The sequence below is a fragment of the Ambystoma mexicanum genome, chromosome 9 (assembly GCF_040938575.1).
Source record: "Ambystoma mexicanum isolate Mex_15411 chromosome 9, UKY_AmexF1_1, whole genome shotgun sequence".
Classification (NCBI taxonomy): domain Eukaryota; kingdom Metazoa; phylum Chordata; class Amphibia; order Caudata; family Ambystomatidae; genus Ambystoma; species Ambystoma mexicanum.
In genome coordinates this window covers 1341313984-1341326934 of record NC_090931.1, presented here as the reverse complement: position 1 = coordinate 1341326934, position 12951 = coordinate 1341313984, and the positions used below count along the sequence as shown (strand labels likewise).

The 12951-nt window shown below is 44.8% G+C and overlaps 1 protein-coding gene across 2 annotated transcripts in view; it reads left to right on the top strand.

Moving 5' to 3' along the window:
* Positions 1–9215, top strand: part of PTPN4 (protein tyrosine phosphatase non-receptor type 4) — a 2055941-nt gene extending 2046726 nt beyond the window's left edge. For both annotated transcript variants that reach the window (XM_069616750.1, XM_069616749.1), the window contains one exon: positions 5482–9215. In XM_069616750.1, the coding sequence (XP_069472851.1) occupies positions 5482–5568 (87 nt within the window). In that variant the 3' untranslated portion in view covers positions 5569–9215. The remainder of the gene's footprint in view (positions 1–5481) is intronic.
* The last annotated feature ends 3736 nt before the right edge of the window (positions 9216–12951 follow it).

Sequence of the window (12951 nt, the reverse complement as noted above, 5' to 3'; positions counted from 1 at the left end):
TCATTTGGCCCAGAAGATTGTTCTTCCGGCATTCTATCCTCCTCCGCATCCTGGTAAGGAAGAGGAGAGGCTCCATAGGCTTGATCCTAGGAGAGCTTTGAGCTTTTATGTTTCTCGCATGTCCCGGGTCAGAGTGGACGATCAACTCTTTATTGGTTACGCTGGTAAGCGCTTGGGGCAAGCTGTGACGAAACAGACTTTGTCCCGCTGGATTATTTTGGCCATCTCGGAGTTTTACCGCTTGGCGGGCAAGGACCCTCCGGCTGGCTTGCGGGCCCATTCTACCAGGGGCTTGGCTGCATCTACTGCCCTGCAGAGGGGTGTTCCTATTCGCAACATCTGTGATGCTGCCACCTGGGCTTCAGTGCATACATTTGTGCGGCATTATTCCCTCGATTCCATCAGAGGGCAGGATCTGGCCTTTGGCAAGGCGGTCCTTTGCTCTGCTATTTGATTGGCTATTCTAAATTTTGTTTCTAAATTCTTTCCCTCCTCCTTGATTTGGTACTGCTTTGGGAGTCTGTCATAGATATGGAATACGTCGGAGGACCCAATCCCCTCGAAGAACAAGTTACTTTCTTACCTGGTAACGTTCTTTCGATGGGATGGTCCGACGACGTATTCCATATCGCTCCCGCCCTGCCTTCCCCGCTGCAGAATTTCTGTTGCGTTTGCAGCTTACGTTCCGCAAGGCTTTGTGTCGGACTGGCAGTTGACTATTGTCACACGTTCTGGGGGAAAAAACTACAACTGAGGCTACTGGCGTCGTGCGTCCTACTTATCACATCGGATGACGTCGGACGTCGGAGGAGGTCCTCGACGGCGGCGCATCGACGTCATCGACGCAGGACGCAGACGCCGAAAAAGTTTCCGAAGCAGCACAGCTGTGGTGATTACTGTCATAGATATGGAATACGTCGTCGGACCATCCCATCGAAAGAACGTTACCAGGTAAGAAAGTAACTTGTTCTTTGTTGCTTGGAAAGAAAGATAAGGGCAGATCTTAAGTAAGTTAAAGACATGGAAACGGCAGGCTCTAGCAGTAGAAGAAATATGATGGGAAAAGGTAAGGCCCAAGTTGAAGATCAAACCCAAACCTAACAGAGGGAAAGTTGACAGAATTGCTTCTGTCCGGACATTAAAGGGAGAGTCTGGTGATGTGTGTCTTGCCGACACCAGGTCAAACTGGTTGTTGGGTGATGGTGCACCATTAAGATGAAATCTTCTTGGTACATATGTGCTAGGTTTTTGAGAATGTGCAAGTTGCACACAAATACTACTGTCGTTTAGAGGAGCTTGTTTGAACCCTTTAGTTATATCCCACTGCATTGGGGGTGGGGGCGAACTTAGTAGAGATATGCGTCACCACAGTGGAGTCACTCCTCACAGAATGATGCGTTTGTTGGGTTTAGCTAAGCTGCACCAGTGCGGTTCAGGGAAGTTGGAGGTTAAGGTTATTAATAGATTTGCAGGTCTTGTAGTAACAAGAAGCTAATCATGGTACACATGGAGGTGTTGTGGAGCTACACAAAGCTAATGTGTCGACTAAGTACTTGGGGAGATGCCGAATATGCTAGTAATTTCATGGAATGTAGAGGCTATCAATGGTGTTATAAAGTATCAGCAATAGGGTCAACCTTGAAGAGAAGACAATTGAATATCTGTATGCATTAGGATACGCATTGAACAGAATTGGAGCCCAAAGAAATAGCTAGTAAATGGAAGGAACAACTTGTTTATTCACCTTTCACTACAGCAGCTAGAAGGGTCTTTATTTGGAGGTATTGCTAAGGGTATGCCCAGCTGTACCCATTATAGTACATTGCTCTATAACTAATGAGAGACAGAATGGTGGGTGTGGTGGGGAGTCTACAAGGTAAATTGTTGGTTTGCACATATGCCCCATATATAGATTAGTGTGCTAGCCATTTTACCTTAAATATGATTGCATTTGGGTAGGCAGTTTTACCTGTATTTTAAACTGGGAACTGCACTGATCTTGTTTGGGAGGTAGGTCATGGGGGGGGCCAGTATCTCTGCAGCTAAACGACTTGATGGGGTGAGGGATTTCGGTTGTTGGAATTATGGAGGCATTTTACGGACTGGAGAGAGGCTATTCCGTTTGCTTATTGGTACACAAGTCTCTCTCTCTCTCTCTCATATTTGGACCAGTCTATTTCTGATCACGCATACTGAGACTTGAATTGCACAGAATGGGGAGATCGCTATTCAACGGGATGCAGAGATTGCCGGCTGCACTACTTGCAGATCTGACTTTTCTGCATGCCATTTCCCAAGAAATGTTTTTTTTTTCAAAGACTAATGAGGGATGACACCCAAAAACAATTATTGTCCCAGAAGCCTAAGCTGTTTGAAGGCTATGACAATTTCATACACTATGATGACAAGGCGTATATTGCTAAACAGCATGGCAAAGGCGGGAAGGTTGGATGTGCTCTTGCCTTGTTGGTGAATACGGAAACTGGAAATGGGTCAATAACTGTGATCAGGAACTCAATAGGCGTGTTGGTGCATGAGCAGGTACAGATGTACAAAATTGCTGAAGAATTCTACAGGGATGTGTATGCGCAACAGCCAAGGCCTGATCCAGAACCGGTGCAGGATATGCTGAGAGAAGAGGGTGTGCATAGGGTAACACAGACAGATAGATACACTTTGGATACCCGTTGAACTTAGCAGGTGTATATTGGGCCATTGGCACTCTGTGCTCTGGGGAAATGCCAAGGGGGACAGCCTTCCAGTAGTGTTTTAGAAAACACATAAAGGGATGCTAGCACCCACATTATTCGTGGTTTTTAATGAGGTTCTGAAAATTGGAAAACTGCTCTAGACTCTGCAGGAGCCAATTCTAGAATGTTTACTAGGTAAAGAAGGTTTTGTATGCCGGTCTAACCGCTACTTTTCTGTGCTAAGTGTAGATAATAGGATATTGAGTCAGTTGTTGGGAGGTCACCTATCTTGTGTTATTGCACTGGTTTATGAAGACCAAGCGGGATTAATCGCTGGGAGGAACATTATGCAGAATCTCCATAGGCTATTTTTATTAATGGAGCATCTTAGACCTGGGGTCCAGGATTACACGATCTTGAGTCTTGATGTCCACAAGTCTATTGATTGCGTGGGTTGGATTTACATGAAGGTGTTGTTGGAGTGTGGGTTACAAATGCAGTTTGTTGGCTGGATATCCCTACTATGTGAAACCTCAGTAGCCATTGTTAAGACCAGCAGAATGTCATCTGAGAGGTGGCTGTCTAGTAGTGTAACAAGACTGGGCTGTCCCCTATCACTCCTGTTATTTGCGCTCACAGTGAAACTAGTGAATTGCATGTTCCGATCCAGGTTTGCAGGGAGTGGCATGGATGGAGAAGACAAACATCATGTCATCTCATTTTATATATACGTCATACTAAAATATGTCTGAACCGTGCAGGAGGTTTTGGGAGATTCGGGAATTAAGGAATTTGGACTGATATTGGGGCTACTGATAAATTAGACAAAGTCTATTATATATCCGCTCCCCGGAAAGAAGGATGACGTTCTAGTGGGATTGCCAGTGTAAGTGGTGAGGTCATCATTTCAATATTTTAGTGTTCCTCTTAGCCACCAAACAGCGGTAACATATGAAGAACATATGATAAGGTTGTCTTCTTTTGAAAAGTCTGTCGAATTTTGGCTCAAGTCCCCGATGTCTCATGGCCAGGTTGGCACGGTCAAGAATTATACTGATCCCTATGGCACTTTATTTTAGTGTATGCCAATGAAAATGTCCAAACACCTTTTCTACGGATTAGATTGTCTACTGAAAAGGTAAACTGGTGGATTGGTAAAGACTAGATTACAAACACTGCGACTGTCTTGCACTGCGACTATCTTACACTGACAACGGCAAAGCGGCCCGGACATTTGGGCCTATTATAAACCCGTAAAATGGCCTTACTTTGAGGATGGTGTGTGGGACCAGGTCAATGCTAGCTCCTATCGAACTGAGTACTATTTGAGCACTAAGAAGGCGGCAGGCTGCGATGTTGCCAGAAGAGGTCAGCGCAATTCGACAGATTTGGGAAGAGGCAACCTGCATGGAGTAGTAGAAAGTGATGCCATACCTACCAACATGGGGCAATAGAATAATACCTAATAAGTCCCATTTGTTTGTTGTTGTGACGTCATTCAATGATGATGGCAGACTTATGGGATTTGCAATGTCCTGTGAGTGACGGGAAGTAGGAACCTGGCACTTTCTCGCATATGCAGGGTATGCAGCATCAGTCAGGACACGGTAGCCCGATTCCCTGATGGGAATCAAGACACTCATGTAATTAATAAAGTGCTATTTGAGCTAGGAAATGGTGGCTGGGGAATAAAAAGGCATTACGTAGGGTCAATACAGTTTGGTTGGAGTGTGAACAGGACATGGGTAGAGAATTACTGGACGCTATAGAACAACGGCTGTGAAAATATGAAAATGCCCTCCCGGAATGCTAAATTCCGCCTGATACAGTACAAATGCCTACCGAGATTTTACCTTATCATGCTAAGTATAAAACACATTAGGCCAGCTGAGTCCAGGAGTTCCTCAATTGTCACCCACAGGAGGCCTGGCACAGCTGCACCTGGGTGGCAAGATTATGTTCAGAAGTGATGGCTGAGCTAATAAAAATCTCAGAGAATGTAATTAGGCATTTGGCATTTATATAGGTATCTGAGCGCGGCTTATTATTACCCACGGTGTGTGGTGCTCATTTATCGACCTCGGAAGGATGAAAGGCTGCGTTCGGCCCTGCCGGGACTCGAACCTGCGTTAACAGGCTCTGCACGGATGTCAAAGCGAGCGCTCTACTCGCTGTGCCACTTGATGGGCTAAGTGTAAGTCTTACATCTGAAGTATTCTCACTTGGCCGGATTCCCCTATAGAGGAAAATAAACCTTATCTACATTTCTAATGTCGGGATTGGGGTGGAAGCATGCCTACCCACCTAGGCTGGGCGAGGGACCTGCTATAGTGAGGTAAAGCTGAAAAGAATCTCGCATTGTTTAAACAGGAATATAGAAGAGATGAAAACATGCATTGTATCTGGGCCCTAATTATAACTTGGGGTGAAATGTTTTGAAGTATTGTGACCAGAACTTGCTTTGAATTGGTGAATGAAATTTGCCTTAATGGAATGTACCGGAAATAATGTGGGATAAGTATAAGGTGTATGTTAAACCCAGTCAACTATCAGAACTGTCCCCCGCCCGCACCTTGTTTCTGCGTTTTTGTTGTATATTGCTGTGTCAGTAATCATGGAAAATAGTGTGTCTGGGACTGCCTGGGAAACTGCAAGTTTTATTTTTTCTTCTTAAATGGAGATACAAGTTTCTTTTGGTGTGTAAATGTTTGTGTTATTAGGATGTAAAATTATAAATGGTAATTGAATGAAATGCTAAATTAGTGTGTAAATGTACCTTTTTCTGTTTCAGAGCCAATACAGATTTGTTTGTGAAGCTATTTTGAAGGTGTACGAAGAAGAGTTTGTTAAACCGTTAAAGACGTCGCTGCTACAGTAGTAGAGGCAAAGAGTTAGGATGCTAGTGGAAAGGTCCTCCCCTATGAGTGGATACCTTAACTGGCTGCACTAGCGGCGGCTGGAACCCCCGCTCATGGGATGTAGCGTCCAAGAGTTGAGAAAGGACTTGGAAAACTTCAGCACTGTTGCACTTTATGTTGAAACTAATAACCAATCTCTAAAACTCTACATATCGCATCTATTGGAAGACATTTGGTTCTTGCTTGGCTCTGAACAAAAAAAGAAACCATTTTAATTTATGAAAATGTCATTGTGCCACACAATCCCTCAGAAAAGGGAATCGAACCACGGTCTCATTTCTGGTCAGCGATGGCGGGCTAAAGAAGAACTCAGTTGATGGGCCTTTTTCCGAGACTTTTATTTAAAGATGAGCTTTTTCGTGATATTTAAAAATGTTTTATTGTTAAAGATATTCTACTGATAAACTGCCTATTCTACTTCCAGCTGCAAAATCTATCCTCTGCCTTTACAGTTCAGACATGCTGTCTACAATGAAAAAGAATTGGTTGGCAAAGACAACAGCTGTAAGATCTGTGGAAAGTGTTGATTTAACCAATTTAAATTTAACACCTTAATTGTTTTAACATGCTTTGGCATAACCATTAGGGCAAAGAGAGGGATACAGGTCGTGCACTATTCTGAGCAAAGCTTCAACGTGGCTGAAAAATAGAATGACTACAAAAGAAAACACGGTTCCAAATCATATGCATTTTCTTAAAAAAGGGCTTCGAAATTTGCAACTTAAACTGTTCAAATATCTCACAAACGTGTTTTCCCCAACTGAAGTGTGTGCCTAAATATGAAATTATGGATTTGTTACTGCCAATATATATTTAAATGATCTGCTCAGTGCACAGAAGATCAGTGTTGTGCCATTCTTCATGAGTGATGCTGGTAAAACAGCCACTTGGATACCACCAACACCTTGATTTATATCTCAGGCATGTACCTGGATTGCTCCCCTTGTTACTTGCCATGCCACAATTACTTGACTGATTCATCTACAGGCAAATACTAATACAACATCTGAGATACACAATCAAGAGACTTTTGAATCGTTGTAACTGCCTGATGTAGAGAGGTTAGTAGTGAGCCTTCAGGAATTGGATATGTTGAAAATGTGAATTTGGGACATCATACTGTTTTTTTAAATCTTGATGTTGTCAGACCACACATTTAGAGATGATCCCAGCTGAGAAGTCGCTATGTCTTGCAGCATAAAAAAGACATTCAGAAGCAAAGAAACTAGCAGCAAGGGCAGTATGGTGAACTTTTTCTGAAGGGCTAAGACATGATCATTGCTTTTTGATCATTCACAGTTGTTTGTTTTGGGTTTGCCGCTTTGAAGTTGCATTCTGCAGCATTGGGGAGGGAACATTCATACCAAAAGAGTGTGTCTGTTTCAATAACTTCCTTTTTAAAAGCAGCCTCCCACTTTTTTTCAGATGCTGCTAAAATAACTTGTGTTGTGAATACTCAGACTACGCTAACTCTCTGTGCTTCAAACTGTGAGAAAAGCTAAAATTTCCATTGGGCATGTGGTAAAATACTGTGAAAAAAGGGACTCGGACATTTCATACAGGGAGTGGGATATTAAATCAATATAAATGAAATGTTTAGATTGACCTGTCATCAAAATCATTGTCGGGGCTTTGCATATTTCCCCATCGGCCCGCTACTCATGGTCTAATTGTGTGGATGTCAGGCACCTGCACTGTAACTCAGTGGGAGTTGGCCTGATCATGTGTAAGATGTGTCATTTCATTGCACTCAAACTTTAATTTATATTTATAGTCTAGTTAATTGTAACTATTCCTGCAGCCTGTTTGAGATACATTTTTTTGCTCCGAATTTGGAACTAAAAAGTCTAGATGTATTGCCAGGCACGCCTTGTACCCGGCTTAGAAGTGCAGGTCCTGCTGTAGCAAAAGTACTATATTTTACAACCAAACAACCCAGCTTCTTTACATACATACCAAACAAGTCACAATGTGTTAGAACTGAACTTTTCACAGCAGTTTATTTTGTTAACTCCAACATCTTCACCGTTGTTTCATATGAAACCATTTGGTTACTAAAACGTTTACTTAAAAAAATGTTTATTCTCATGAGTCTCGAATAGCGTTCCCTACATATGTTTTTGTGTGCAGTGTTTTTAGATCTGCTGCAGTTTTGGCAGACTTGATGGTGGGACCTGTCCGTGGAGAGTTGTGGTAGCTGTTTCATAAGAGATTGCCTGGGCCTTTTATTGATTATTTTTGTAGTTTCAGTCGGTCTGTTTTGCTTATCTGGCTGGAAATATTCACATGGTGTATTGTGATTCCCATATATCTTAATGTTTTGGGCAACTTTTGAACGTAAATGATCAGGAAACAATGGTGCTGTTTTCCTGCCTTGATGGCCTTCTTCTTGAATCTGGCCAAGTTCATCTGTCAATTCTTGCTGTTTTATCGGTGGCACCTTAAAAAGACTAACCTGCTATAAATAGTAAATGTACTCCGACAGACCAGAGTAAAAGAAATGTTATCCAAAAATGGCTTCACTTTGAAATCTCTGAAACCTTTCTCCTCATTCCACTTCACCAGCTTAAGACTGCAGCTATCTAAACCAATAACTTATAAGACATCCTTTCATTTTTAAGCATGGGAACTTGATCATCTGGCTCTCAAAGGAGTTTAGATGGGGTCATTTCTTCACAACATTCAGAAGAGGTTGAGACCATATCAGTGCCTCCCCTATTCCTTTTGAAAACTGTTGCTTGTTACATTTTAGTTTTGAAACAGTGGTGGTGTGTCTCAGCTGATCTGTCCAATAATGATAGACTATGTAGAGTTGTGTATCTGTTTTCCTCACGGGATAAACGTTCTGTTACCCAAAATGACAAACTGATAGCATTGTAGCTGCATTGCTGTATAACTGGCAACATTTAAGAAGTTCAGTTTAAGGGATCCATTGTTTTGGTCAAGAACACCAAAGTAACCAGGAGATCCGTTCTAAGTGAATTTCTTTTCCCTGAATACGTTGTGAAAATGCCAAATGAGTTTGCTGCTCAATTACTTTACTTTAAAAAAAAAGCACACTTGTCAGGCACTACAAACTCATTCTTTTTTCAGCAATGTAACAATTTATTTCCTTAACGTTTGTATTCACTTTTGTGTCGATGTAATGTGTCTGCATGGAGTTTAACCCCAGTATTAACAATAGTATGTTGATGTTTGAATTGTTTCGTTTGTCCATCTGAGTAGCATTGTGGTTGTCTGTATTTTTCTCCATTTTGTGATGGGTTTTTTGTCTCGGAGATTGCTGCAAGTACACTGACCTGTACCTTCAGTTGCACAAATGACACTTTTAAAATTTGCTGTCAAAGACACGTTTATACATTCACATTGTGCTCGAGCGGAATGCTAGGGAAAAAAGATTGAAAAAAATCATAACGCGTGTTTTCTGTTACACACTAATTCTAAGATTGCTACACATTAATATTCTGCTTATGAATTATACTATAAATAAGAGAAATATGTATATTTGATTCAGGTTTTATGATTGTGAATACGTCCATATGTAAAATGAACTGTATGGAATATTTTTACATATTTTTAGAGTGAAAATAAAATGAACGTTAGAGGACCCAATGTATTTTATGGAACTTATTCTTATTGTGAAAAATATCCACACCTAGTTGAAATCATGTGTCTAAGCCAAGTCAGTGCACACATAGCGTGATGAACTTGCTGGAGCTGCTTGTGCTGAAAAATGTTTTCCTCTTGCTCGTATGCCTTGATACTCGTTTTCCGGATCCGTATTCCCTATTGAAATATTTTTTTGCAAGGTATTGCTTTGCTATTCGGATAATGTGCTGGTCTATGTAATAAATAGCCAGGGCATTGATCTCGCTGTGAGGTAGGACTTAGTAGACTGCTTCAGTTTTATTTCCATTTATTAGGAGTGCAAGTTAGAATTAAGATTCTGAGAATCTTTATTGCATTTTCAATGAGTTTGTTTTGCTAGTGCAATGTGATATGAACATGCACAGATATGCTAAGCAAATTAAGTGTAGCCTTCCAATACTATTGGGGGATGAGAACAGGGGAGCAGCAACATGGTGAGGGTGAAGGCCATGCTATTGGATTCCAAATAAAGACTTGGCTTCTGAACTTAGTTGCTGTCTGTTCTAGTACCTTGTCCATTAACCAAATTGAATCCATAACCAAAAAACAGTTTATAGGAAGTCTTGATTTAGCATATAGAATAGTTGCTGCTACATTACTCATGGGCCAGATTGACCTCTACTGTTGGTCATTCTTTTTTGGTAACATTGTGCTTCAAAACATTGGCAGTAGAGAAACTACGTATCCACTCATAGCCACTGCAGCATTCGTGGTATTATGATTTGTCTGCCCCTACTTCTAAATTGCCTGGTCCTCTTTTTTTTAATGAAGCAAAAACAATTATTCAGACATAATTTGCAATGAAAGTCTGCTATGTTGTAGTGTTATAACTTCCTGTATTTCATTTCAATAGTCAAAATATTTCTCGTGTATACGTTTGCCCTACTCCTACGTCCTGTCCCCTTTCCTCCATACTGCATTAGGCGTCCCTCACTAGGGACGGGAGACGGAACCCATTTCACCAGAAAAAATCTTCTTCCCCTTTAAATTTAGAGGCGCGTGGCCGCGCGGCCCTGGGAGCATGCACTCTCCTGACTCCGCCCACCAGCGCCACTCTCCAGTCCTTTTTTCTGTGTCGACGGGAACGGACCGCTTTCACCAGCGCTCCTGGTTTGTCTTCGGCCTTGTTAGTCCACACGCTTTTCCCTGGATACTATTTTTGTCTTTTGTGTTCTGGTCTTTGTTAGGTACTCGGTCCGCTGGTGCCACGCTCCTCCCTGGCGAAAGTCGAAGTCATCAGGCTTTAGCAGGTGTCCAGCTTGTGAAGGGCTCTTGCCTACATCCGACCCCCCACCCCGCGCTCTTCCCCTCTGCTGCCTTGGCCCCGAACATGGCTGGGAAGGTTGTACAGCGTGTAATGCGCTTACACCACCCACTCTGAAGAACAGGTTAGCTCGGTGGAGGGAGCTCTTAGAGAGGTCGCCTCCAGAGGACTTGAAGAACTTCATCAGATACAATGCAAGGCCCAAGGTAGGGCTTCTTTTCTCTATCGCATCCCGCAAGGGCAACTCCTTCCCCAGGAAACGCCTGAGTGGGAGGGCCATTCAGGTTCTTACACCAGCACAGGTACCGAGGCTGTTTCAGCTACTGGCCGTCAGGATGAGGGGCCACCAGATCCTTCAAGAAACGGTGCTGAGGGACCGCAAGGCTCTTTTACCGGGTGTCCACCTGAGGGGCTGCGCCCTACTACCGGACAAATGTCTGAGGGGGCACCTGTATGCAGCACTACCGGCGACAGCCAAGGGCTCTACGCCTTCCAGGCCTCATCCTGAGGTGCAGGGTAGGCCTTAAGCTCCACCACCAAGAGTTCAGGAGGAGGCCGGGCCCAGCGCGGCAAGCACCACGACGCAGGCACGTGGCATGCAGCCCAACAAATATCCACCGTGCCAGACAACATGGCAGCTCGTCCCACACCACCCCTGCTCGGTGATCCAGTAGGAAAAAGTGTGTCCAGGTGGGACTGGTCTGCACCAGGTATGTGGCCTACAGCTTATCCTTCAGCGTTGCACGTCAGATTTAGCCCGCAACCAGCTAGGCAGAGTATGCACAGGCCCCAGCAGCCGTCATCTACTCTGTCAGTACCACCCATCACCCCTTCAGCCTGGGAGGACAGGTTTTTTGAGAAGTTACTCATGCTGATGAGGTCCCCTCAGATGGGTGCCATTTTTCAGGATGTAATCAGGGGCATGCTACCTCCAGCGCCTCAGGCCCCCGTGCAGCCCCAGCTGCCTACGCCGGGTCCTTCGATTCCATCTCCCCTGTCTCCGACAGTTCAGGCGGTTCTGCACCAGCCTACACAGCAGCCGCCAGCTCTGGTCTCCACACCTCAGCCTTCGGCACCCAGCACTCCTCCACCTTCTCCAGATCAGCCGGACACCCTAGTGGACACTGATGAGGAGGAGGACCCTTACACGCTGTCTTCAGCCAAGGCCTTCCATGAGCGACTCACAGGTTTGGCCGAGTACTTGGGGATTCCACAACCCGAGCTTGAACAACCGGAGGCGGTGGTCCTGGCCGAGGTCCTCGCTCTACGCCCTGTGGCTAGAACAGGGATCCTGATGCAAAAGGATGTTATCACCTTGGCCAAAAAGAGATGGCTTAAACCCCATTCGGCCCAGCCTACCAATCAGCGCCTCAATGCCAAAAACAGGCAATTTGTAGGGGGATCCACTCTTGCTGTCAGCGTACCCTCAACCTCACTTGTCTGTGATTGCTGCGGCCTCACTCTACTCCAAGCCTCAGGCGTCATTGGATACCTCGTCTTCAGCACTTCTAGGCAAGGAGGAGATCTTGGAGGCTTACGGAAAGAAGGTTTATTCCAACGCCTCGCTGCACTTTTGTCAGTCAATACAAACGCCATGCTCGCAGCTGTTAGTCAGAGGCTTTGGCGGGAAATGGCCGACTTCCTTCCAGAACTTCTGGTGCACAGTCAGGCACGTTTCAAGGCGGGGCTGGCAGAAGCTAGCCCAGGACATCATGGTGGCCCAGGACATCATGGAGTCCACCGTTGTGCGCATTGACACCTCAGGCTGTGCCATCTGCATTGTCACGGACATGCAAAGTACTGCCTGGCTACGGGCTACCAAGTTCAAACCGGATGTCCAGGAATGCATATTGGACCTGTCTTTCGATGGTGGCGATCTTTTTCATTCCACCACTGATGAGGTGCTTGATAAGAAGAACAGTTCCCAGACTAAGAAATCCTGATCTATCCTCACGAAATCCACGCCCAAGACGTACAGCCAGACGCATCAGCGTCCTGACAAGGGTCGGGCCTTTGGTGGGTTCCGGGGCTTCCAGGAACAGAGGTAGAGACAGCCTGGCTGGTCTCCTAGTCAGCACTGGCGCAAACAACACAAGGGCAGGAGCAAGGGCTTCTTTCAATCCCCCTCCTCAGCCCCAGCCTCAGAGAGAAAGAATGCATGACACGCCCCTCCAGTGGGGGGGGCAGGCTTGCCCTTCACGCACAGTTTGGCGCTTGGCGCGTGGACCCCTGGATACTCTCTGTAGTATCCGTGGGCTACCGCCTACTGGTTCCTCCCTCTTCCCCTCCACTCAGCACACTTTTACAGCAACTCTGCTGGTGGAAATTCAGTTGCTCGTAGAGAGCCAGGCAGTGGAAGAAGTCCCAGCCTCCCAGCGGGGCTTGGGCTTCTATTCCAGGATTTTCGCCATACACAAGAAGAACCAGGCTT